Raw genomic sequence first — 27717 nt, forward strand, 5'->3', positions numbered from 1 at the left:
TTATTTTTAATTTCAATTAACATATTTGGATACTATCAAAGCTACCCCAACTTTCCTTCCCAACACCGCCCCCCCCCCCCCCACTATCCCCAGCTCCAAGCTGGGCCTGGCTTTCCTAACAAAGTAGGGAGACTGAACAGACATTTTGAAAGACATAGTTTCATGAGGTAGCTTCTAGGAGGCAGCCTGGATATTTGAAGCAGGCTATGTAAAGTAGTAATTCTTTTAAATAGGGGCTTTTACATTATTTTAAAATACACACTTTTTTCTTTTCTCCTTCCTCCCCAAATCTTTACTTTTTACTTCAATGTCTGGACAGACTGAGTGTATAGACACAGGTAAGGTCTGTGAGAGAAATCAGAAGTGAACAAGACAAATTCCTGCTTTCACGGAGCTGGAGCTGTAAAAAGGTTTACTCAGGGATGATAATCCAAAATTGCCACCACTACAGAATTTGTCAGTATCAGCCTCCTGAGGCGCTGCTTTGCAGCGAGGGCAGGGCTAAAAGAGACGGTGGGCTGGGGGTGTGGCCAAAGGACGGACGTCAACATCAAGGCCGGGCCGTTCTTGGAGACGGTCAATGGCCACCTAGAAGGCGGAGCTTTTGCAGCTGACTGGCATAGAAACTGACTAATCAGAACCTAACCTGGATGAATGCGGAGGCAGAATCGCAGAACAGGAAGACTTATGATGCTGTGGGTGGTAGGCGGGGCCGAAGGCGGTTTTCAGGGGTACAGCTGTATATCGATCTGTAAAAAGTATTTCAATTTTTTATTAACCCGTTCGGCAATACTAATATCTATGTCTGGATATCAGTCCAAATATAGTGGCTATTTTTGTCTGCTAAGAGCTTCACCTCCTGCTGAGAAACGCTTTTTTTTTTTTTTTTTTTTTTTTTTTTTTTCCCATTTAAGCAATCCGAACAGGAGCTGCTATTTACTTACAGGCTCTTCTTCTAAGCGACAGTGTTTGATCCGGGGGTAGAGAAGGCCACAGGTTTCTAGGACTGTTATTCATCTTCAAAACCTAGCTCAGTGTCCGGCATATAATTAGGTACACAAGAACCGTTTAAGAATAAATGGACACAAACCTTTATTGCTTCCTTTTTTCTCACACGTAAAATCTCTGCAACATTATGGCTCTAATAGAAAGTCTTATCCTGTTTCAGCAGCTTATTTTAAATTGATTTAGATATGTGCTTTACTGGGTTTCTTTGATAAGAGTTAAGAATTTGCTGGCAGCTCTGATATTCAAGACTTCTGTTTTCCTTCCCTACCCCAGCACCCTCCCCCCACCCCCGCCCAGTACAACGTTTACAAACTCCATGATTCTTGTATTTGACCCATTTCACAGTGCTGTTGTCAGGTTTCAGGCAAAGGTTATACATAAGCTTTATAAATTCTAAAGTTCTGGACAATGTTTGTTACTCTACACACCGCCCCCCACTCTTTTCATTCAGTGTAAAAGAGTTGGGGACCTTCCAGAATTTAAGCACAGTGTTTGCTATTACCTAGTCCTGCATCTCCCAAGGGACCAAAGGGCAGGAGCTCAAAAGCAACTTCTGGGTGTGAAGGAGAAGATGATGATCAAGTCAAAAGCAACTCAGATTCCAGAATTCCTGAGGCCTAAGTATCGGGGCAGTTTCATGCAGAGACAACTCTGGCCTCCTCCCGATGGCAACTCTGTGACCCAAGATCAGTTATTCACACATACCATATATATCTATTTTTTACCAGAAAATGTTCAAGGATCCAGTGGTGCATCATAAACCAATAAGCAAAAAAAAAAAAAGACAAAAATTTCTGCCTAGAAATATATGAATATATAAAATATTATGTATAGAATATATCATATAGAAAATTAAAAAATTAAACATGAAAATATGTAAGCCTTGGCTGGGTAGCTCAGTCGGGTGGAGCGTATGTCAGATAGGTGAAGGTTCAGTGTCAGGATACATAGAAAAGTCACCCAGTGGGTGCGTGGATAACTGGAACAGATGCATGTTTCTCTCTCTTTCTTTCCCTTTCACTCTCTCTCCCCTCTCTCTCTCTCTCTCAAATCAATAAAATGAAGGAAAAAAAAAAAAGAAAATATGTAGCCTGATTTTGTTTTGTATTGTTTGTTACACATCCTTTATCTAAGTACCCATTTACTTCCACCCTCCTTCCCAGCCCCCTCCCCAAACATAAAGTTTTAAGAACTAGAAAATTCTGATTCAGTTTGTGTGCCACATCCCTTCAAGGGTCAAGGCTTATTAGAAGCCGAAATCCAGAAAAGTAAGCAGGGTCTTGGAAGTTTCTGAAGGTGGAAGGAGAGTTTGCGGAACGAGAGTTCCCGTAGTTGTGATTCTCGGTAGGAAGCCAATTCTGGGGACCGGTAGTGGAAAGCTCTGGAGCTTGTTTCCGGCCACCTCAGCGGGAAGTGGAGACGTAAGGAGCTGGATCTTGGGGCACTAACGTAGAGATAGAACTGTAGTAGCGACGGAAGAAGTCAACCCTGCGGGCCAGTGCCGGGTCCCTGTAACCTGTGAAGATGTTGTTGCTCACGATGATCGCCCGAGTGGCGGACGGGCTCCCGCTGGCCGCCTCGATACAGGAGGACGAACAGGTGAGCTCCTAGATCTCCGCCACACCAAGTACTTGGCGGAATGTTGTGCTCTCAGCACCCGATTCCTTCTTAGGACGTGGGGGAGACCCTTGTGACTTCCCAGGCACTCCCGTCCCTTCTGAAATGCTCTTTTATCTTTTGACTTTGGAGAGATTACCTGTCTGAAGAAATCTGTTCTGAAGGCGGCGGTAGATTTTTGTGTTACCTGTTTCTCTTAAAACCAACAAACAAATACCACTCTGGAGAATGGATAGGTTCGGCTGATTGTGATCGCCTAGTGTTCTCTCTCTCTTCAGGGACTTTGTTAAAATCCAGGATTTCTAAATTTTTGCTGATAAGGTTGACTGACAGGTCCTGGGTTAAATCAGCTCCTAAATTCTTCAACTCGAGCACCTGATCCTTGACCTAGCTTGCTGACATTTTTTCAAAGTGCATGAGGTAATATTGCCACATATAGGCACCTGTTTGAAGTCCAGTGCAGTACCGTCTTTCAAGGTTATGCCCAGTGCCACCTCCTTCGATGAATTCTTACTGTTGGAATTATAACTCCTGTCTAACATTCCTGTTATACTTTATACCTTTATCTTACTATTTTCCTTTGTCTTAATAGAGTTTCCCAGCAGGTAAACGACAGATCTTAATAATCTTTGTGTTTCCCATAGCATTTACAACAGCAGCTTTATGCTGGTAGGTGCTCAAAAGTGTATTGAATTTATTTAAAAAAACAACACCTCCAGACATCTTGAAGGGAGCTCCTTTGTGCCTCAGACTCACAAGGGAAATTTCTGGTGTGAGACAAGTTTCTGGAGCAAGGTTGGGAGGTCCTGAAGAAGCGAGGCTGAGAATTGAATTTTATAATGTATTTAAAGCAATCAATTTTATACTACAACCTAAGTAGTTTTAGGGGGATAAAACCCCCAAAACCTCAAGGCCTTAAATAAAAAAGAAACAACGATGAGTTGTAGAAGAAATTATTTTGCCCATATCTTTTCTTGGATTTTTCACTCATATATTCATGAAAAGAAAAGCTTATTGAGCACATCAAATGTGCCAAGCATGGTGCTAATGCAGGGGGTTAGCGGACATAGTCCGTACTTTCATGGGCCTTAGAGTTTAGTAGAAAAGCCAGATAACTAACAATTATAATGCTGTGTAACAGCTATAGAAGAGGAAGAAGGTTCTGTGGTTGAACATGGAAAAGCTGTGGTATCCAAGTTGATTTAGGGAGATAAGGAAAATTTCAGAAGAAATGACATCTAAACTGACCATAATGTGTAGTAATAAGGAAGGCTTTTCTTTGGTTATATATCTTTTGTAGGTGTGACACAGAAGTATGTTTACTTTCACTTTTAGAATAATAGTGATACAGATTTTGAAATTGCATGTCATGCCAAGTGAAATGTTTTCTATTCATCCAACAAAACAAGTTTTAAACACTGATATAAAATGTGAAAAAAGGAACATGCCCTGAATTTTAAATTATGAAATATTTTTCTCTTTTCCAATTTGTTTAGATTTTCTAGGATCACTCTGCAGAAGGAGGGAGTGAAACTTCAGAATGGAACATGATTTGAACAAGCAGGATGGTGTGGGGAAATGTTTTCTTAAAGAATATGTCATTTGACTGAGAAATAATTTTCCCAAAATGGGGGAAATATGGTCAGTTTTCCAATTCTTGTATTGAATTTCAGTGTGGGCAAAGAATACAAAATGGATTTGGAGTCAACTTAATATTATTGGGCCTTTACTCTCTGCCTTTATACTTTATTGAAAAGTTGACCTATTATTGTGTATTTCTTAATTTTCCAAATTAGATATTGGTTTACCAAGATGGGTTGCTGTGTTCAATTGACAAGGAAAGAAACTTAACACAAAAATAATCTTTTGTGATTGTAATTCCATGGTGATTTCCTTTTAGAAATGTTGACTTTGAGTGAGAAAGTCCTAAACTTTTAATATCTGCAAAAACATCAATTGTACACTAATTTTTACTATTACAGTAGTAAACAGAATGTTTATAGAATGCTCTGTGCTGAGCCTGTTAAGTGAACGATGTCATTCAATTTTCATACCAGTAGGTACTGTTATTATCCCAATTTATAGATAAGAAAGCTCTGAGGCTTAGAGAGGATAGGTCTCTTGAGTAAAGTCACACAGCTTATAAGTAGCACAGTGGAATTTTTTATCAAGCTTTCTTAACTTTGGCACTGTTGACATTTCTGGGTGGAGAATTCTTTGTTGTGGGAAACTGTCCTGTGCGTTGTAGGATGTCTACAGCATCCCTGGTCTCTACACCTTAGATGCCAGTAGCTTTATCTCCACCCTCCCTTCAGTTGTGCCAACCAAAAGTATTTCTGGACATCGCCACATGTTGGGTGGGGGTGGGGCAAGATCAACCTTGGTTGAGAACCCCTGGTTTTTAATCAATATCTGTCTGACTCTGGACCAGAGCCTTAGTATTTAACTGCTACATTTTACTGGCTTGTTCTAAGGCTTTTTAATAATGTATCTACATCTTAGGAATCCTGAAATACCTTTTTAAGAAATGGATATCTCGACCAAATGGTTTTATAGTAAGTACCTTAATTGTCCAGGCCAAATAGTTCAATGTACCTTTTCAATTATTAACATTGATAAATTAGAAACCATGTTTGAGGTAGTTACTAGGTGCTAATCCCTGTACAAGCTTCCTTATTACTGCATTTGAATGGTATTCAGATATTGTGATAACACAATAGAGAGTAAAATTAAAAAATGATATAGGCAGAGTATCTTATGTACTGTTTCCTCTGTGCTTAACTAGAAATGTGGGCCTAGTGAAGGTAGAGAGATGAATTTTTCTCTTTGAACCTAGATTCTGTAACTGGTAATCTATTTTCTTTCTTCCATCCTATGTTTCTCCTTTTCAGATGTTTGCAGTTTCTTCACCTACCTTCCTGTTCTACCTCAAAATGGATCATATTCTCCTCTCTTTCATTTTGCCGTAGCTCTGTGGACTTGAAGACCTAGTGGGCAACAGGAAAGCAGATAGTCTGTTTATAGTTAAACGAATTTTGATTAATCACCTTACTGTAATTGCTTTTAGAGGACAATGGTTGGTTCTGGTGCTTCTGGCCTTTGACCAGTTGAGTTCACCAGGAATTTAATAATGATAAGAGTTTAGCTAAACATTCTTGCAAAGGCAAGAGGTGGGATTGATACAACTAGTTGTTCTGCAGTCCTAGTGACAGCAATAAAAAATACTGCAGTTGTGTGGCAAATTACTATCTTGTATTTTTTTTATTATATACAGAACCAAATCCTAAATATGCTGCTGGATGACCTCAGATTAGTTACAGAATTTGTCCAAACATTCACATCCTCTTCATTATCGGAGTACTAACAGATATCTTTCCATTACAGCGAGTACAGGTTTAAATCTGTTCTAGATGAAGTAGGAAACAGAATTAGGATATCTAATCTATTTTTATGTAGACTGGCTGACTGTGGGCCCTCTGTGACTTGAAAGCGAATTTAGGATTTATTTGTAAAGCAGTGATTATATTGCGAGGTCTAGGTACTAGCTGCCATGTGGTTTCTTGAGCATTTCAACTGAATTCAATTTCATAGTAAATGGTGAGACATCTAGGAAGTTGATCTGCTATCACTGAAACAGTTTTAATTGAAGGGGTGGTAGAGCATGCTTAGGAGCAGGAGCTCCAGAGTTAGACTGCTTGGGTTCAAATGCTATCCCCTTTCCTTTTTTGGACCCAACTCCTTGAACAAGTATGAATTCTCAAATATAAAGTAAACTTTAAGGTGCTCACCTGCATTTACCTGTCAAAAAAACTTAACATTTGCGGTTGTGGATATTTAAAAAACAGCAATGTTGGAGTTCCATGTGCAAGATGCAGATTTAATTTGGTTGGGGGCAGAGATTGTGCACGGGTAGTTTTTTTGTTTGTTTGTTTTTTAAGATCTCCAGGTGATTCTAGTGTGAAGCCAAGGTTGAGAATCATTAATTTACATTGATATTATTTCTTGGCACTTCAGTAGCATTCAGCTTTATATTCCTTTGGTTGTGGGGTCAGAATTCTTTTCAATGCTACTTAAAGGCGGGGAAAGCAAACAAATTAGCAAGTGCCATTCAAATTTAGGAACATAGAATATTGTGCCCTAGTTCAAAACATGTCATATATACACTCTCCTCTACTAGCTTACCAGTCATGGCAAAACAAACAAATATATATATATATATAAATGAAAATATATAAAATATATACATATACATGCAATATCATTTAATGGTAATATATAATATTAATTATTTTAAAGTATTAATATATGAAACTGTACATACACATATATACACAGGTACATATATATATCATGTTGATGAAAAACTATTTCTGAAGTGAACACAGCACTGTAACAAATCATTGCCATAAGAACAGTGCTAAACTAGATAACTATACAAAGTGATAGTTCTAATGGTCTCTACCTAATTCTCCTGGTTCACCTCATGCTTCTTTACTTCTTTGTTCATATTTAAATTTTCAGGTTACTGTTTTATTTTTATTTATTTTATTTTTTAGTGGGGTATAAATGACCTATAAAATTACATTCCTTTCACGTATACAACATAATGATTCAATATTTGTATATACTGTGAAATGGTCACCACAATAAATCTATCTATATACATCACCATACATATAATTTTTTTCTAGTAATGACATTTAAAATTCACTCTCTTAGAAACTTTCAAATAATGCAATTATGCATATTTGAAAAATAATATGCATTACTATTAGTATTTTATTAATATTAGTCACTGTGCTATACATTAGATCCCCATGACTTACTTATTTTGTAATTTTGTAAAAGGAAGTTTGTACCTTTTGATCCCTTTCAACCATTTTTACCCCCCACTCCCCTTCCCTCTGGCAACCACCAATCTGTTCTCCACATCTATGAGCTTGTTTCTTTGTTTTGTTTTTTAGATTTCACATACAAGTGAGGTCATATGATATTTCTCTTTCTCTGACTTGTTTCCCTTAGTGTAATGCCCTCAAGGTTCATCCATGGTGTTGCAAATGGTAAGGTTCCGTTTTCTTAATGGCTGAATAGTATTCCATTGTGTATATATACTCCATCTTCTTCATCTGTTGTTCATCCGTTAATGGGCACTTAGGTTGTTTTCATATCTTGGCTATGTAAATAATGCTGCAATGAATGTTAAGGGTGCATATATCTTTTCAAATTACTGTTTCTTTATTTTTAAATATGTATTGATTACGCTATTGCAGTTGTCCCATTTTTTTTCCTCCTCTTTATTTCCTTCCACTCTGTACCCCCTCTCCCACCAGCATTTCCCACCCCCCTTAGTTCATGTCCATGGGTTATACATATAAATTCTTTGGCTTCTCCATTTCCTGTGCTATTATTAACCTCCCTCTGTCTATGTTGTACCTGCCATTTATGCTTTTTATTCCCTGTACCTTTTCCCCATTCTCCCTCCTCCCCTGCCCTTCTGATCTCCATTTCTGTGATTCTGTTTCTGTTTTAGTGGTTTGCTCAGGCTTTTTTTGCTGTTGTTTTGTTTTTTGTTTTTTGTTTTTTTAGGTTCAGTTGTTGATAGTTTTGAGTTTGTCGTCATTTTATTGTTCATAGTTTTGATCTTCTTTTTCTTAGATAAGTCCATTTAACATTTCATATAATAAGGGCTTGGTGATGATGAACTCCTTTAATTAGACCTTATCTGGGAAGCACTTTATCTGCCTTTTCATTCTAAATGACAGCTTTGCTGAGTAGAGTAATCTTGGATGTAGGTCCTTGCTTTTCCTGACTTTGAAAACTTCTTGCCAGCCCCTTCTTGCCTGCAAGGTTTCTTTTGAGAAATTAGCTGATAGGCTCATGGGAACTCCTTTGTAGGTAACTGTCTCCTTTTCTCTTGCTGCTTTTAGGATTCTCTCCTTATCTTTAATTTTTGATAATGTAATTCTGATGTGCCTTGGTGTGTGCTTCCTTGGGTCCAACGTCTTTGGGAATGTCTGAGTTTCCTGGATCTCCTGGAAGTCTATTTCCTTGGCCAGATTGGGGAAGTTCTTCTTCATTAGTTTTTCAAATAAGTTTTCAATTTCTTACTCTTCCTCTTCTCCTTCTGGCACCCCTGTGATTCGGATGTTAGAATGTTAAAAGTTGTCCCAGAGGTTCCTAAGCCTCTCCTTTTTTTTTTGAATTCTTGTTTTCTTCATTCTGTTCTGGTTGACTGTTTATCTCTTACTTCTGTTCCAAATAATTGATTTGAGTCCAGGTTTCTTTCCCTTTACTGTTGGTTCCCTGTATATTTTTCTTTATTTCACTTTGCATAGTCGTCACTTTTTCCTCCATTTTGTGAACCATACTCAACCAATTCTCTGAGCATCCTGATTACCAGTGTTTTGAACTGTGCATCTGATAGATTAGCTGTCTGTTCATCGCTTAGTTCTCTTTTTGGATCAACCATTCTTTCATTTGGGCCATATTTCTTTGTCTCAGTGCGCCTGTTACGTTGGAAGGGGCTGAGCCTTAGCTATTCACCAGGGTGGGGCGACCCAGGTTGTTGTGTTGTGATGGTGTATATGGGAGTGGGGTCCGAGAGGGAACAATGCCGCTTGCTTGGTTCTTGGCTGGCTTTTCAGCCACTTCCCCTACTACCCACAAACAAATTGGGCCCTTCTGGTGCTGATTCCCAGGTGGGCGGGTTTGTGTATGTTCTAGGACCCTGTGAGTCTTTCCAATGAACTCTCCTGTGAGGCTGGGAGCTGCTTCCACTGCCACAACCCCCACAGTTTTCTACAGATAGAGGGTTTGAGGCTTGCTTTTCCTACGCTGGAGCCCTGGGTTGTGGGATCTGTCTCACTCCCCAGCTGTTCCTCCCGGTTTATCTGCACTCAAATGTGAGAGCACCCAGACCTCCAGTTGCCACCTCGCCCTCCTGGTCCTTCAGCCACAGCTTTGCCACATGTCCTTTCTGCCCCGGCTGCCTGTCTCCACCCCTCCTACCGGTCTGGATGAATGTTTCTTCTTTAGCTCCTTGGTTGTTGGACTTCCATACAATTCGATTTTCTGACAGTTCTGGTTATTTTTTGTTTTTAAATTTGTTGTCCTTCCTTCAGTTGTGCAAGGAGGCAAAGTGCATCTACTGTTTTCATTTTCTTTGAGTAACTACCCAGAAGTGGGATTGCTAGATCTTATGATAGTTCTTTTTTTTTTTTTTTTTAAATCCTCTCTGAGGACATGTTTATTGATTTTAGAGAGAGGGTAAGGGAGAAGGGAGAGAGTGAGGGGGGAAGAGGAACATTGAAGCAGGAGATAAACATCAGTTGGCTGCCTCCCATAGGTGTCCCAACAACTGGGGATCAAACCCGCAACCTAGGCATGTCCCCGGGCCAGGAATTAAACCCGTAACCTTTTGGTGTATGGGACCGTGCTCCAACCAGCTGAGCCACTCAGCCAGCCAGGGCAAGAGTTCTATTTTTAATTTTTTGAGGAACCCCCATATTGTTTTCATAGTAGCTGTACCAATTTTCGTTCCCACCAACAGTGAATGAAGGTTCCCTTTTCTCTATCCTCCTCAATACTTGTTATTTCTTACCTTTTTGATATTAGCCATTCTGATAGGTGTGAGGTGGTATCTCATTGTGGTTTTGATTTGCGTTTCCAATTCACCATTTTAAATATATCTATACTTGTGCATTGCTTATCTGCCACTTAAAATTTTTTATTGCTTCCTTGTGTTTACTCTCAGCTCAGCAGCTTACTATCTAGAATTTTAAGATTTCATTTTGTACTTTTTCAATATTAGACCTCAGATCCAGACTGGGGGCAGACCTTGTAGAAACACTTTTCTATTTAAACATGTAGTTATTAAATATCTGTCAAGGTGAGACTGTATTCCATCTTTGAAACCAAAATATATAATCCTAAAATAAAATAATTCCTTCCCATCATGTGGCCGAAGTTTTCCCCCAGTAGGTAAGTGAATAAGTAATGCATAGTTGGTTCCCATTCTTCTCCCTTTGGATCTTGTAAGTTAGTGAAGGATGATTTTTCTCATTTGGTGACACTGCTCTTTCCCCAATAGACTTTTCCCCTCTTAAAAACAAAACAAAATTGTAAAATCACTTAGAAATTGTTCAGGGAAATATTACCTGTAATTCTAGCATCTAAATATTATTTTCATTTTTTTATGCATATATCCCTTCTTTCTCAGACTTTTGCTATCCAGACGGGGACCACATATTTATTCAGTAAAAGGACATTTGACTTTCCAATCTTTGTCTTTACTGTTGTTCATTTTTACTTAGTTGCAGTTACAGTGTTCGTAAGAACTTGTAGTCATTGGTGCACGCATTTACTTCTGCTGAAATGCTCAATACTGTAACACTGTGGAAGATTTTGCTTGACATTCCAGCATAAAAATGAAACTTACCAGTTTGTTGTTCCCAGCGTTTTCCCGAATGCAGAACAAGTGCAGTTCCGTGCCAGTAATTATGCGAGAGAAATGGGTTAGGAGGAGGCACTGGCCTAATAGTGGAAAGAACACCGGACTGAAAGCTTAGAGTACCTTAGAGATGAAAACTACAGCACAGGGAAACTAGTCAGTAATGTTGTAATAACTACATATGCGGCCTGGTGGGTACTTGAAACGTTGAGAGGGCCACTCTGTGAGGTACATGATTGTCTAATCACTATGCTATACATCTGAAACTAACACAGAATAATACTGAATGTAAACTGTAATTGAAAAATTTAAAAAGAGGTTATTTTTTAAAAGCACAATAACAACCAAAAGAAAGTTAAGAGTGCCTTACATATAGTTGAAAAGTACACTTTTGCTTCTTAGCAAGTAACTAGTGTGATTTTCTTGAAAACTAGGAGTTTGATTTCCTTTTTACTTTAAAACTAGGCCTGTTTGTTTATTTCTTTGTTAAAATGAATCTTACTAACCTGTAAATGAAGGACCTTATTCCCATAGTGTCCTCATAACTTGATGCTTCTCACTAATTTATCGTTTTTTGAGTGTGTGTGTAGAAAATTCTTACATGAAAGCGTCTTCTTGCAGTCTGTCCGAGATCTTCAAAAGTACCAGAGTCAGGCTAAGCAACTCTTTCGAAAGCTGAATGAGCAGTCCCCTACCAGATGTACCTTGGAAGCTGGCACCATGACTTTTCAGTGAGTATAACCCTGATTTCTTTGTGATCATTTAAAGATGAAATACAGTAAATGTAAGTAACACCTGATAAGAATGGTAACAATTATTTAAAAGTAAAGATAATTTTAAAAGTATAGTCTCTTCATGGAAGCAACTTCCCTGGCTCTAATTCTGTAAAATTGAAATTTTGGTTTGTTTATTCAACTTAAACATAATAATTTAACCAGTTAACCTGTGTCTGGTGAATGCTGTACCTATTGTGCAATGCAGTAGTAGATAGCTTTTTGCTTTAGGAGATTCATAGAGCCAGACACATGTAATTTAATAGTCTGCTCAAACATTTACTAACAGCATAACCTTGAAAAATTCACATGTACTTCTCTAGGCCTCAGTTTCCTCTATAAAATAGGGAAAGTAATCATAGTTTTGATTATGCATGGAGGGAATCCATGTACATCTTTTAATAGTTTGCCTGGCACATAGAGAATGGTCTTAGGTGTTAGTTATTACTTAGAAAAAAAAGAAAATTATAAAAAATAATTTAACAGCATCCCAATTAGTGGTTATAGATAATGCATATAGAAGGAGGGATCAAAGGTACTTTACTGGATTTCAAATTATCCACAAATAATTGGTATTAAATGTTTAATACATATGAAGTTTGAAGGTAACAAAACAAACAGGAAGCATTAAAGAAAAGAAAGGACAAGAAGAGCAGAGAAAAATATAAAAACATTAGATGAAGTATCTTGCTATTTTAAGAACTCAGATACCAAGGTAACAGACCTGGTAGCAACCTTCTGTATCCAACTTAAAGGGGAAAAAAAACAAACCTTTACCCATCAAAGATAAGCAAATAAGCATAAAAAACCAAAACAAAAATCCCTGGCCTATTGGTTAAGAAAGTAGTGGATATTAAGTTTCATAAGGTATAAATTTGTGTCATATATGAAACATTTTTTATAAATCTCATTAACATCAAAAAGTTACAGGCACTTAAGTATATATAGTGCCTTTATCTCTACCATAGGTTAGGAACAAAAGAAACAAAAAATCTAGGAAAATTCTTATAAAATTGAAAAGAGGTTTTCTTTTGCTTTGTTCCTTTAGGACCATTATACTCATCTCATCTTTTATTTCCATCAAAAAGCTATTTCTTAAAGATTTATTTGCCAGATCACATATTAAGTCCTGCCTTTAATGTCCATAGCTTTTAATGAGCTTATCATCTTATTAGCAGAGATGCATATGCAAACAACTATAAGGCAAGAGGTGCTTTCTTCGGGATGTAAATGACCTGCTTTGGGAACAGAGAGAACAAAGCAATAAATTTCCATTTACAGGGAGTAAGTTTGAGGAAAGGGGATAGAGGGAGAATATAGAGAAATTCATAGAAAAAATTATAGTAGAATTGAGCATATGAAAATTAACGTTTTCTTCCCTTGTTTCTTTCCAAATTTTTGATGTTAAAAATTAGATTTATGGAAAATGTTTTATATACGACACAAATTAATACTTTATGAAACTTATCATCCACTATTTTCTCCACCAATAGGCCAGGGCTTTTTGTTGGTTTTGTATGCTTATTTGCTCATTTTTACTTAAAAGATATACATGGATTCCCTCCATATATAATCAAAACGGTGATTACTTTCCCTATTTTATAGAGGAAACTGAGGCCTGGAGAAGTATATGTGAATTTTTCAAGGTTATGTTGTTAGTAAATATTTGAGCAGGGTACTAAGGAAAATTAACAAAGTTTCCTCCTTGTTAATTTTCAGAAAAAGTATTACAGTTAGAATAATACTATGTAAGTCCACAAGGATGGAAATGAACCTAGCTTGTTGGAGAACAGCATGTCATATAGTGTATTAGGATATATGATGCAATGTGGTCTACATTTGTTTCGGAAGGCTATGAATAGTATACCAAGGAATATGATTTTCTTTTATAGGTATTGGGGAACCCCTAGGGTTTTTAAGTAGGGTAATATGATTCTTTTCATTTTTTAGGAATAAAACTGATGGTTTAGGTTATAAGATGGTCTAGACTGATGGCAAGGAGACCAGTTAATTCAGGTGCCCAAGTAAGACATAGGACAGCAGTAGTATCATCATCATCATCAGGGGGCCTGAGAGATCACATAATAGACTATAAACACTCCTTTGTGGATCCTCGCATGCCTCAGGAGTGGGGGTATGTGTAATACTTTAGGCCCTTAGACTCCTGCTTGAAGTAAAGAATTTATTTTATTTACTGTACATATTGGTTTTCTGAATATAATTTTTGCTAAAATAAAGAATACAATGACTAAAAAGACATTTGAAAATCACTGAGCTGCCTAACTTTTTTCCAAGAATATGTCAGGTATGTAATCTCATGGCCCCTTCCAGAAGGTCAAGAAGCTCACCGCTTACTCTCACAAGAGGAAGTCAGGTCTGTTACTGGGGAGTTTCCAGTTGATGCAGAGTACTCCTATCCAAGATACCAAGGAATATTATTAGTCCTGAGGTCGTTATTTTCTGCACCCAGTAATATTGTGGCATTAACTTCTAGCTTTTAAGTATCCACACAATTTTTTAGTTTCACTGCTTTCCTTATAGCTGGAAGGAGTTTAAAACTGTGTGTACTAGTTTCCATATGCAATCGAAGGATGGATATAGTGACAACTTCATGTTGTCAAGAAAAAAGTCTTAGATATTAGGATATATTATTTGAAGAATTATGTAATGAATGGATAATTATAATAAACATGCCTAAATACTCCTTTTGCAATATACTTCTAATAATAGAAATCTGTTTGCTTTCTGATTCCAAGGATTTGTGGTTTGAAATTGGCTTTCTGATTTAGTTAGCCTCAAAGGGCTTAGGTTAGGATATTTTTAAAAGTTTGTGTGGCGCTGAGAGTCTGCTTCAAATCGTTAGACGTATTGTTACTCTACAAAAAACTTTTCTTGCTTTTTTGTTCCTCCAGCTACATTATTGAGCAAGGGGTGTGTTATTTGGTTTTGTGTGAAGCTACCTTCCCTAAGAAGTTGGCTTTTGCCTACCTAGAAGATTTGCACTCAGAGTTTGATGAACAGTATGGAAAGAAGGTGCCCACTGTGTCTAGACCCTATTGCTTTATTGAGTTTGGTAAGTTTTTGCTCCTCGCCTTTGTATCAAGGGAGCAAAGGATATGGAAAAAGCCCTTTGTTATGCTGCTATAATTTTCACATAATTTAACTGATGTTTACTTACAGAAGGTTTGGATTCTGCCTCTTCCATTCCACTTCTTTTTGTTCTTTTGAATGAATGGGGCTTTCTTCTTGTAAATAATTTTTTCTGCTCTTCTGATCTTTTCCCCATAGAACTTGTTGCCCTTTGCCCTTTTCAGTTATTTGGTTCGATTCTTCATTAGGCCCAAGAACTGTGCCTAAAGATATACCTGATTGGCATACAATAGCTGAGTCCTTTCCCACACCCACAGACACATGCACACACTCACACACTCACAGTAAGGCTCATTTTACAGAGTTCAGAATTTGAAAATCAGAAAGCATGGTGTTTTGTTTTTTTTAGAAAAATAAGATTCTCTAATTTTAAAGAAAAGCACTAGAAGATAGATGCCATGGGTGGATACCATTTACCACATGCAGAAGGAGTGACCAGAGGTGTTGGTACTTACAGAAGAGTTACAGACTCATCACTGCTCAGGCCTCTTAAAGTATCTGATGGCAGTAGGTCAAAGGGGATGCCCTAAGGACAGCAAGTAGAGGAAATGAGAGCAAGTATGCTCAGACTGCATCACTGACATTTTAGTTTAAAAAAAAAGAAGTTGGTTTTTACTGTCTCTGACATTCTGAAGTGTTTCAGGTTTTCTAGATAAGATCATCTTGCTTTTTAGAAATAAATAAAATTTAGCAAAATAGTCCAGTTTTTTTTTACCTCCAAACTCCAAGTTCTAATTTTTTAATGTCTGGTTTTTCAAATTTTACTTTTGTAGATAATAACGATCCAGTAAACCCAAGAAAAAATTAAGACTGCTATTGTCAAGGTCACACAGGACATAGTTGATACACTCAAATTAGGTTAAAGGTTTATATGCAAAGACATGAATGGATTACAGGTGAACTGCAAGGTACTGGACAGCAGTCATTGCCATCCCTAGGCCTGAAGGGATGAGGGGAAGGAGCAGTTTCCGGATTGGGGAAGGAGAAAATTTATCAAGAAGGCCAACTTGAGCTGTAACTTTTGGTGGAGGGATAGTGCCAGCTCCTCAGGGAGGAGCTAGAGGAATAAATACCCTGATGCCACTGTTCTCTCTTCTTTCCTACTCTAGGGGCTCCCCCTTGGGCTAAACCTGACTGGGAACTATGGGACAAGGAACCCGTTGATATAGTCTATGTAGGTCAGCTTCCCAAGGCAAAGCAGGTGCTGAAGGGTGGAGGGGAGACCCAAAGAGGCAAATGAAAGGCACCTCGCACACACAGCTTAAGATTTTTTCCAAATGTTGAGAATATAATTAATAATAATGTCATTCTTACAATTCTGAGAAATATAGACATGGGCTAAACATGAATGAGACTGCAGTTTTATAGTGGTTATTTGAGAAACTCTGTAACACGTTTGCTTTACCTGAAGTTTATGAATAGAGTGAAATTGAGAATGTAAAGAAAATACTTTTAAGATAATTTTTTTCAACTTGTTAATGATAGAGTGACTCTTTTGCCATGTTAGCCTGTAGAAATGCTAGGTGGTTGCCAGCATCCTTTTCAGGGAGGGGGTTGAGTTAAGTAATGAAACCCTTAGGGTGCTTGGAATGCAGTTTGAAAATTTCTGCTTTCAGGAAAGGCTTACTGTAGTGGGTCTTCATTTCTCTAAAGATCCTGAGAGCAGATGCTTCTAATTCAAAGTTGTGCAAAGGACATTTCTTCTGAATGGTCATCTAATTATATCTTTACATTTTATAAATGAAGACATGAAAACTCAAACTTTGATACTCATTCAAATGCTTGGTTTAACTACAGACAGTTGCAACCTAGGACTGAACTCAGAACTCCCTATTCCCTGCTTCAGTACTTTGGTGGACAAGAAAGAAGTCCTTAATGGTCATTTTTCTTCATCGTTCTAGAGACCTACATTCAGAAAACCAAGAAGCTCTACATCGACAGCCGTGCTCGGAGAAACCTAGGCTCCATCAACACTGAATTGCAAGATGTGCAGAGGCTTATGGTGGCCAACATTGAAGAAGTGTTACAACGGGGAGAAGCACTGTCAGGTACCCAAAAGCAGGACGGGCCTTATGAAGAGGGGGTTCTCGTTCCATAGGCAAGGAGAGCTTATATTGGGGTACCTTTTACGCTGTCAGATTCTATTGAGCGCTGTTAAGAATTCATCTCTCAGAAATAGATTACATTATAAGCTTCCAATATGTTTTTCTTAAGATGATCAGTTTTTGCTGAGTTGGAACTGTGTAAGGGTCTTATCCCATATCAGAAGTAATTACTGTGTCTAAGATATTTACAAAATTAAGTATTTACAGGAACACCTCCATAAGTTAAGGGAAATGAAAAGAAGAATGAGAGGAAATTGTCGATTGTAGTAGTTTCCTGAGTAGGCGCTTCGGGCAACTCTATTGCTGCCAGAACAGATGTTATGAAATGCCATTTTCATCGAGGCATTCCTCTGTTGAAAAACTTTAAAACCTTACTGCAAGATAATATGTAGTCTGGTCTCAACTTCCTTTTCATTCAGTCAGTTATTATTACTGAGTACTTGACAATGCACAAAACACTGTGTTCTCTATAATGGAAGATAAGGAGATTACAAGCTGCCCTCTTTCCTGGTTCACAAACATTCTGACTCATTCTGGTCATCCTGGACCTGTTTTTAAAGATCTTGATAAGAACTGAACTGCTTCTCTCTCTCTTTTTTTTTTAATTGATTTTTTTTAGAGGGAGAAGAAAAGGAGGGTGGGTGGGAGACATGAGATATCAATCTATTGTTCCACTTATTTATGCAGTCATTGGTTGGGTCTTACATGTGCCATGACTGGGGGTTGAACCTGCCACCTTAGTGTATCAGGATAATGCTCTAACCAGCTGAGCTAGCTGGCCAAGGCAAGAACTTTCTCTATGCAGAAGCCTTTTCTGATCCTTATAGCCCACATCACATTAAACTCTTTAAAGCATTTAGTTACATACATGTTTTTTTAAGCATATGATGGGATGTTTGTATATAAATGTGTGTATGTTCCTGTTTACCTAATTTGCCTGAAATTTAAATATATATAATACATAAGTGTATATATTTAAGTTTAATAAGTGTATATATTTAATGTTTAAACATTACTTAAGTGTTTAAATGTTAACTGAAGTGTTTAATGTGAACATGTACTCTTTAAAGGCAGTGCTTATGTTTCATGTCTATTTCATATATTTTATGCCTCATAGTATTGATCACAAATAGATATCTTAATGAATATTTTTTGAATTTAACCTTGCTACACATTCATGATAAGTTTTATTACATACTGCAAATTTTAACCTTTATGTTAGTAGTGAGCAGTTGTCCCAGTGTATAGCTAGCTTCACACTCTTTAAGCATCAAATTTTGAGTGAGTCTGTGTATATTTTCATCATAACAGACTTACAGTTTCCACCTGGGATAAAGTAGACCTGCACAGGAATGTTTTAAAAATTCAAAATATATACTATATTGGTTAGTTTATCAAAAATATAAGGAATTCTCTCCTAGGGCCTTGCTCTAAAGCTGATAGGCTAATTAAAAAAGAAGTATTTACATTTAAGCCCTGGCCAGAGTGACTCAGTTGGCTGGGCTTCATTCTGCAAAGCCAAAGGTTGCCGGCTTGATGTCCTCATCAGAGCACATGCCTGGGTTGTGGGGTAGGTCCCAAGTTGGGTTGCATGCGAGAGGCAACCGATGGATGTTTCTCTCCACCCTTTTTCTCCCTCCCTTCCCCTCTCTCTAAAAATAAATAAATAAAACCTTAAAAGAAAAAGAAATACATTTATACCCTAAAGTAACTTCATTTGGTTGGGAAAATAAGAAACATTGCCACAGAGTAATTTATAGATGGTATAAGGAAACAAACATCAATTGAACACTTTGTGCCAGGCAGTATGGTAAGGGGACTACATATATCTTATTGATTCTTTACAGTAATCCCAGGTGGGGTGGGTGGTATCAAACCAGTTTTACAGATAAAGCAGCAGAGACTCAGAAAGTTGAGTACTTACTAAAGGTCACCCCGCTCATGCCTGGCAGAGTTCATTGGCCACAGACTTGTTGTCCATCTTCAACATATGATAGTTTTAAATAGACATATGGACAATGAGAACTATAAAAATGTAGGAGGAAGTAGATAAACGTGAAGTAAGCAGGGAAGATTTCTTGAAATTTGATAAATCAGGAAGGAGTGAAGAGTGGTATTTTAAGAGGAAGAAAAAAGCATATCGGAACAGAGCATATTTGAAGGACAGTGAAAAGATTAGCTTCCCTCAAAAAAATATTTTGTTCTCTGAGCTTCTTCATAATAAGAACCCATCTTTTATGCTTGCTTCTTTAATTTTTAAAGTTGTATAATTAGTATACTTTGCATTTAAGACCCAAGAATAGTTCTTATGGGTTCCTTCAGCAAGATCAATTTATACCCTTTTTACTGCCTAAATTTACCTGTTTCTTTTAAGCCATGGGGTTCATTTCAAGGTGTCACCCTACTACACTTTAGATCCCACAAATACAGGGGTCAAAATAACGTGTTTGACAATCATTGTATCCTCTAGCACTTCACATACTGCCTTCACATACTTGGCAAATGACATTTCCAAGCAGTAGCTTTGTCTTTATGCTATCATGTGCTTCTAAATGTTCCTATGTAAAGCAATTCTCTTACTTATTATTTATTTCATATTTCATATGTTTGTTCCCAAGCCAGTTATTCTCAGTAGATTTAGATTCACGTAGCAAATATTTTTGAGTAGCTAACTATATGCCAGACCCTGTCCCAGTTATTGATGATACAACAATAAACACAGTAGTTAAAAACCTCTGTAAAATAGGTTATACACTCTAGTGGACTGGTTAGAAAGATTCCTTACAGCATTGCCATGGTTATTTCCCAGCCTATAACTTTTTTTTAACATGACTAGGTTTTTTTCTTATAGGCTGGTTCAAATCTAAACGTAGCTGTGATGCCTGTGTTATTAAGTAATACCACATTTCCCAACCAACACCAGTCTCGTGAGGCAACTGCAGATATTCCAAAAGCATTCTCCAAGGGAGAACGAGCAAATTCAGATTGCAAAACAGTGTTTTAAAAATTTAAGGGAGTGAAACATTTAATCAAAATCCATTTATGTCAGACTGAGAGTTTGTTTTTTTTAAAATTGCTGTATATTTTAGGCCAGCTTAGCTTGTGTCTATCTGGCTATTTCTCTAAGTGCTCAGTTTACAATTATAAGAAGATAATGACATGAAAAATGTCCTTGTAGGAAAAATAAATGTTGCAAAAGAGTCTAAAAAGCTTGATTTAGTAGATAGTAGTAGTTTTCTAGCACCTGTTATTGTACTTTAAGTACAATACAACTTTCTTATGTCTGTTTAATGCAATTGCTAGAGAATCTTAGAAATTTGGCATTCACCATTGAAATAAAGCTTAACACTCAACCAGTGTCTGGTTGATTAAATTTTCTGAGTACATGAGTCCCATTTTACATAGATTATTGTTTTTCAAAATATGAGAAAATATGATTTAGACCATTGAAAGATTATGGAGATGCTTAGGTCAGCCAACATTTCAAATGTTTACCATATGCAGGTATTGTGCTCACTTTACAGGCATTCTCATGCCCCTATACTCCTGTGGTAGGTTTCTGTTACCCCCATTATATATTGAATAGATGATGAAGAATCTGGGTCTTTAGAGAGGCTGAGTTGACCAACGTCACATGGCTGGTGCATCTGAAATTTGAACCAAAGAGTCAGAGGCACGAGTCTGCACTCCTGACCACGTCACTGTACAGCCTCAAGAATTTGAACATAATTTGACCTGATAATTCAAAATTACAACTAAAATGTAGAACAGCCATCACTCAGAAGTGGCAGAAATTGAGTTGAATGGAAGTCTTGACAACTATGGAATTAAAAAAACCACATTCATCCAGACCAGTAGGAAGGGTGGAGACATGAAACAGGCTGGCCCCACATCCATGTGTGGTAGATACAAATTTGGGAGGAGTATCTCGGGAGTAAGGAGTCCCAGCCCTACACCAGGGCTGCCAGCCCAGGGTTCCAGTGCCAGGAAGATAAATCTCCATGACTTCTGGCTGACTCATGACTCATGACCAGTGGGGGTTGAGTTGGTGGAAGAAACTTCTACAGTCCCAAGCAGTTCCTCTTAAAGAACCCACATACAAACTTACTCAGACTCCTTCCCTCTGAGCTCCAGCACTGGGGTAGCAGCTTGAAAGGCACCAGTGGCACACAGGGAGGAACTGAAGTGTTTGACATCAAGATGAGAGCTGGGGAGACAGCTTTGTTTTAAGACAGAAAGGTGGGCAGACTTCATCAATGTGCCTAACACTGTACTGCGCCACCGTGGAGATCCCTTGAGGCTCCATCCCACCCAGCTTACAGCTGTTAACCTAACTTTTCCATATGAATGGCTGGTGTTGGCTTATGATTTGTAACTTCCTAAATCCTTTCAAACAAGTAACAGCTGGACTCAGTGAGCTCCCAGCCCCTGTACCTCTAGCTAAGTGGCCTCAGACACAACACTAGCAGCAGCCAGCCTAGATTCACAGCTTGGCTTCCCCTGGGAATCTCCAAGCCCAGCACAAGTAACAGCCATCTCATATTGCTTTATAGTTCAGTCAAAGTGGCCTGGGCAAAACATATATGGGGCTGACCTTGCTCTGCACCATCTGGGAAAACTCAGAGCCTGTGTACCCAGTGGGCAGGTACAGATCACATTAGGGCACCATCATCCAGCCCCTGCAAAGCTGATCCTCCAAGGAGGGCAGAGGTGGGTGGTCAATAGTCACAGCTGATCCTTACAACCGACTGGCCTGGGTAAATCCCTCCCATTGGCCTGCAACAGCAACCAGGGCTCAACTACAAGAGGAGGGTGTACTCAGCCCACATGAAGGGCATTCCTTGAGTACCCAGCTTGGGTGATAGGTGAGGCTGTGCCACTGGACCCCACAGGGAGTCTACCAAAACGAGAAGACAAACATGACCCAAATGAAAGAGCAGATCACAACTCCAAAACAAGAGCTAAATAAAATGGAGACAAGAAATCTATTAGATGCAGAGTTTAAAACACTGGTTATAAGGATGCTCAAGGAACTTAACGAGGACCTCAACTGCATAAAAAAGATCCAGTCAGAAACAAAGGACACACTAATTGAAATAAAGAACAGTTTACAGGGAAACAACAGTAGAGTGGATGAAGCCGAGAATCAACTCAGTGATGTGGAACATAGGGAAGCAAAAAACAACCAATCAGAACAACAAGAAGGAAAAAGATTCCAAAAAAACGAGGATAGCATAAGCAGCCTCTGGGACAACTTCAGGCATTCCAACATTCTCGTCATAGGTGTGCTAGAAGGAGAAGAGAAAGAGCAAGAAATTGGAAATCTATTTGAAAAAATAATGAAAGAAAACTTCCCTGATGTGGTGAAGGAAATAGGCATGCAAGTCCAGGAAGCAGAGAGAGTTCCAAACAAGAAGAATTCAAAGAGACCTACTTCAAGACACATCATAATTAAAATGCCAGAGGTTAAAGATAAAGAGAGAATCGTAAAAGCGGCAGGAGAAAAGCCAGAAAAAGTCAGGTACCTACGGAGTTGTTCTCATGAGACTGTCAGCGGATTTCTCGAAAGAAACTTTGCAGGCTAGAAGGGACTGGCAAGAAATATTCAAAGTCATGAAAAGCAGGGACCTACAGACAAGATTACTTTACCCAGCAAAGATATCATTTAGAATCAAAAGAGCAGATAAAGAGCTTCCCAGACAAGAAAAAACTAAAGGAGTTCATCTTCACCAAACCATTATTATATGAAATGTTAAAGGGACTTATTTAAGAAAACAGAAGTTCAAAACTATGAACAATGAAATGGCAATAAGTACATACCTATCAACAATTGAATCTAAAAACAAACTAAGCAAACAAGAAGAACAGAGACAGAATCATGTATATGGAGAGCGTGTTGATGGTTGCCAGATGGAAAGGGAGTGTGGGAAATGGGTGAAGAAGTGAGGGGATTTTGAAGTACAAATAGGTATTTACAGAATAGCCATGGGGATGTAAAGTACACAATAGGAAATGGAGCGGCCAAAGAACACAGGTGCATGAGCCATGGACATGAACAATGGTGTGGGGATTGCGTGAGGCAGTGGGGGTGCTGGATGGAGAAGAGCAAAGGTGGGAAAATTGGGATAAGTCTTATGGCATAAGCAATAAAGTATAATTAAAAAATAAAATTCATTGTAGATTTTTTCATCGCTTTAGGATCATGAGTTAATCAGTGCATGTAACCTTACCCTTAAAATAAAAATGATAATTTAAGCTTTGTGGTTGTTTGGTATAGTGTCACTCATTTTGGTTATTTTTATGTCTTAATACATTTGATAAAATACTTCCACACACTAATGTTTTCCTTTTTATTCTCCTTTGACAGCATTGGATTCAAAGGCTAACAATTTGTCCAGTCTGTCCAAGAAATACCGCCAGGATGCGAAGTACTTGAACATGCGGTCCACTTATGCCAAACTTGCAGCAGTAGCTGTGTTCTTCATCATGCTAATAGTCTATGTGCGATTCTGGTGGCTGTGAAGTAGTGACTCCGTTCACTGACAACGGAGAACCTAGAACCCGACAGGTGTATGTTTTCAGGAAGCTGAGCTCACAGAGATGCATATTAGAATCCAAGTGGAACTTCTAAGGACCTTGCAAGAAAAGGCATATCCTGAAAAGGAAAGATTACACCTCATTTAATAAAGCTTAACCCTCTGTAGAAAGTCTCTTTTGGGGGCAGAGGCTTTCTCTGGGTGCTAAGCCATATATATATACATATATATATGTATATGTTAGGGAACAGTAGATTGTTTTGTTTTTTTCTCTCCCAGTTGTTTTACATTTTTAAAACAGCACTGACTGGGGCATTCTCATTCTCGAACGGAGCCATCAGTGAGATTTAACTGAACCAACCTGTGCCAGCAGCAGTTGGAAATTCCTTCAGAGAAGGCAGTCCTTTGGAAAGGTTTTTGATTCTATCTAATCAACATTCCTTTTGTTGGTGACATTTGTGATTTTCAGTAATCTGAGTTTTTTGATGGCCTTTTAAATAAGACTCCAGTATGTGAAGGTTAATTGCTGTGCTGCAAAGATCCTGTCTGTTGGCCCCTGTAGCAAGTTAACCTTTGGTGTATCTTCCTTTTGTATTTTGCTTATTGCACAATTGCTTTATGGTTAAACGAATTATAATAGGATGCCTTGAAATCAATATTATAGCACTCCTTGATTAAGAAGCTAAAATGTTTTCTGTCATTTATTCCTTACAAGACTTAAATTGTTTGGGACATTCTTAAATTTATTTTTCAGCGTCCAGTTTTATATTAATAGGAGTGAGCATAGCATACATATAGCCCGAGGCTCCTGACTTAATGAGAACGGCCCAGCTCATAACTACAGCTTTATCCTGCCCCTTTCTCACTTTCTCTGCTACAGTTTTCCCACTGTCTTTTCCTCTTGCCACACTTTGTTAGCATTTTTTAAAATTCTTCTGTGCCCAATAGTTTCATGTCCCATAAGCGTCCTGTCAGGACAGTCTCAAATTTAAAAATGGAAAGTGTCCAGCTGTGTAGTTAATTAAATTTAAGTTTTTGCGGAGTGACTACCCAAACTACTAAATATATTTATCCGAAAAAGTCTCTGAGAGCACCTCACACCTGCTTCAGTTTATATAAATTCTCTGAGATTCATCTACAGCTACGTAACTCATTTATAGTGGCTTTTATTAACAAATAAAAGTACCTATGATTTTTCCCTTTTTTTGCTCAGGGATAATGGGGATTTCCTTTTACCTTCTGAGATAGAATTTTTTAAACGGGAGAGTAGGCCTTTTCAATATTGTCACAAGGATCTGCAGTGTAACCTATAACTCCTACAAATACTGCAAATACTTCTTTAAATTGTAGAGGAAAACGAGCCAACTTCTTACTTCTTAACATCTTTGGAAAGAACTTTAACCAGTAAGTAATTTTATAACTATGGGGTCATCAAAGCTACTGTCCTGATTACTGATAAAGAAAAAATTCTATTTCCTTGTAACAAGGCAAGGAGAAATGCTTATTTTATTCCTGGTAATTTCCAGAACTAGATAAAAAATTTTTTTCTTCCCATTTTGGACTGAAATCTGCCAATTGGCATTTTGTGCACGAAATATGAAGTTACTTTTTTTTTTTAATAGAAAATAAGTTCTTTTAAGTCCTTGAAAGGCTTGTCCCTAAGTAACGATGTTGGTAATAAAAGCCTTTGAAAGTCTGAAAAGCTAAGTAGTGGTACCAAAGCATTTGGTGCTTCTGTAGGGGTGGAGAGTGGCAGCTCGTTGTTGAGAGTTGCATGCTGTAACCAAGTGGTCAGCAGTGAAATAAATACTTCTAGAATGTTCCCTGCAGTGTGAAGTTTTGTTATCTAGATTATTTATGTACTTATAACTTTCTAGGTATATTTCTATGTAAACTCAGTGGGTTAATTTAAAAAATGAGAAGAGGGGTTATAGAATGACAAACAAAGGAGTTATAAAAAATGTTTAAGATTACGATGGTAAAAAAAAGAACAAGACTGTCATAATGTTGTTCCCTCTCCTGTTCTTTATTGGAAGTGGTGGGAAGGAAAGATCTGACCAGATGAAATGTACCAGTAACCAAACAGTGTAGTGTACAGGGTTACTAGGGGCACATTGAGGAAAGACACCTAATTTACTTTGTGGAGTGTGGTAAGAAGAGGAGAATGGGATAGTCTAGATAGAGGCAAAGGCTTATACAAACTCATGAGTTAAAAGAATAAGGCTGGTTCAACGGTCCTAGTAGGATAAGTGTGGACAATGGAGACAGGAAGAAGAACTAGACAGGTCCACTGTCATAAGGGATTGTCTACTATGCTAAGGAGCATAGACTACCACTAATGTCACGGGCAAGAGATGACATCAGATTTATAGTTTCAAATTCTGGCCATAGTGTAAAAGTTAGTATTAGAGAGGGATAAGCCTAGAAGTAGGAAAGTGAAACTATGGAGCCATCAGAGGTAAAATGAGACATAGGAGACAGGCTTCAAATGACTTTCAAGAAAGGAGTTACCCCAGGTACCATATAATAACATACATAATGCTTTATTTACTGGGAGCTAATTTAATTTTTACATTGAAGTAAGGTTCACACAATGTGAGTGAAGGAACTTTTTACAAAGGATACTACTCTGAGGCACAGAGAGTTAATTTGCTCAAAGTTGCTGAGCTAGCAAGTGGTCGGAGCTGTGATTTGAACAGTTTGGCTCCAGAGTCTGCTTTCTCCATTATACACCACCACCAAGTGGCCAGATAAGGACCAAAGAATATTTTGAATTGAGCAATTAGAACTTCATCATACAGACAGAAGTAATTCCAGAGAATGGGGACAGAAGTCAGGTCGCAGTGGGTTGAGCATCATGTGAATTACTAGGGAGAACTACTCTTATAAGCAGTTTTTCTGGTTACAACACTGAACTTCCCAAGATGCTTATTAAATTAAGAAATCTCACCAATGTTAAAATACAGCAATATTTGGCAGATTGTACATCTGTTCATTTAAATGTCAAACTGATTCTTAAGCTTTTTGAAAGGACTTTGAAAATCTGATAAAAGGTATGTGCCTTTACCCGAGAAAAACATTCATATGTACATGTGTACTGAATATCTCTTACTATGTCAGAGAATTCAAGAACTCCATAAAGCCTGCTCATAACCCAGTAATCCTCCAGTTAAAAACCCCAGATTGTAGAATGTGGAACTCAAAGGTAAGTACCCAAAAGCCTTGGAATCTGTCCAGCTCTGGTGAATTGGAAGAATTCTGTAGTTTGAATTAACTTTGTGGATGAGATGCACTCCTGAAAGATGGTGTACAAAAAAAAAAAATTCTATCAATATTTTCGTGTAGTGCATTTTAGGGAGCTGGTTATACAGAAAAACATTTGGGTCTCAGTTCCACAAAATCATGGTTAAGGATCTTAAATTTTTTCTACTTTTATCAGTAGGAAGTCTAGCAAAAGTAAGTTAAGACAAATAGATAATTATTTCTGCACACGCAATGTTTAATACTACATGTATAAGAAAACATCTCATGATTTCCCATCTTATTGGGAGTTTATATGATCAAAGGCTTGAATGTTGGTGGCCACGCAATTAAGGCTTTTTGGTTAATGTATTTAGCAAAACTATTGAACCCTCCCCTGCTTGTCTTCAAACAGCTCAGCAAAAAGGTGTAAAGTGCCATAGGTATATAGATGTTACTACAATAATTGCAAATAAGCTTATTGGACCAAGTAGCTTGTACTGTAAAGGTCTCTAAAGAAAATATGTAGCATGTTACACAGTTTGAGATAGAATGGGCAAATGAGTCTCAACTCCTTCCTTATTACAGTGAAGGCTGATGCAACAGTATAAAACTAGAGAAGTGTAATCACTCAGTTGTAATAAAGTTTGTTTCAAGTGCTGTAACCGAATCCATGTTTTAGATTAGAAAAACTTGGAAATTTGACTTTCGTGTACTAGTCAACAACATTCAATTTTTTTCTTCTATAACCTTCATTTACTGAGCACTGCATATTAGACATGTTGCACATATTATTACAGTCCTCATAACCATTTTCCCTGCTTGCCCAAGGTCACAGC

General features: G+C 37.9%; 1 protein-coding gene across 1 annotated transcript; it reads left to right on the forward strand.

Moving 5' to 3' along the window:
* The first annotated feature begins 2397 nt into the window (after positions 1–2397).
* Positions 2398–27717, forward strand: SEC22B (SEC22 homolog B, vesicle trafficking protein). Its single transcript, XM_054565060.1, has 5 exons — positions 2398–2607; positions 11696–11805; positions 14760–14920; positions 16899–17045; positions 23470–27717. The coding sequence occupies exons 1-5, from the start codon at positions 2533–2535 to the stop codon at positions 23622–23624; spliced, it is 648 nt and encodes a 215-aa protein (XP_054421035.1). The 5' UTR covers positions 2398–2532; the 3' UTR covers positions 23625–27717.

Source organism: Pteronotus mesoamericanus, unplaced genomic scaffold (assembly GCF_021234165.1).
Source record: "Pteronotus mesoamericanus isolate MK-2021 breed Mesoamerican mustached bat unplaced genomic scaffold, CSHL_Meso_final scaffold_99, whole genome shotgun sequence".
NCBI lineage: Eukaryota > Metazoa > Chordata > Mammalia > Chiroptera > Mormoopidae > Pteronotus > Pteronotus mesoamericanus.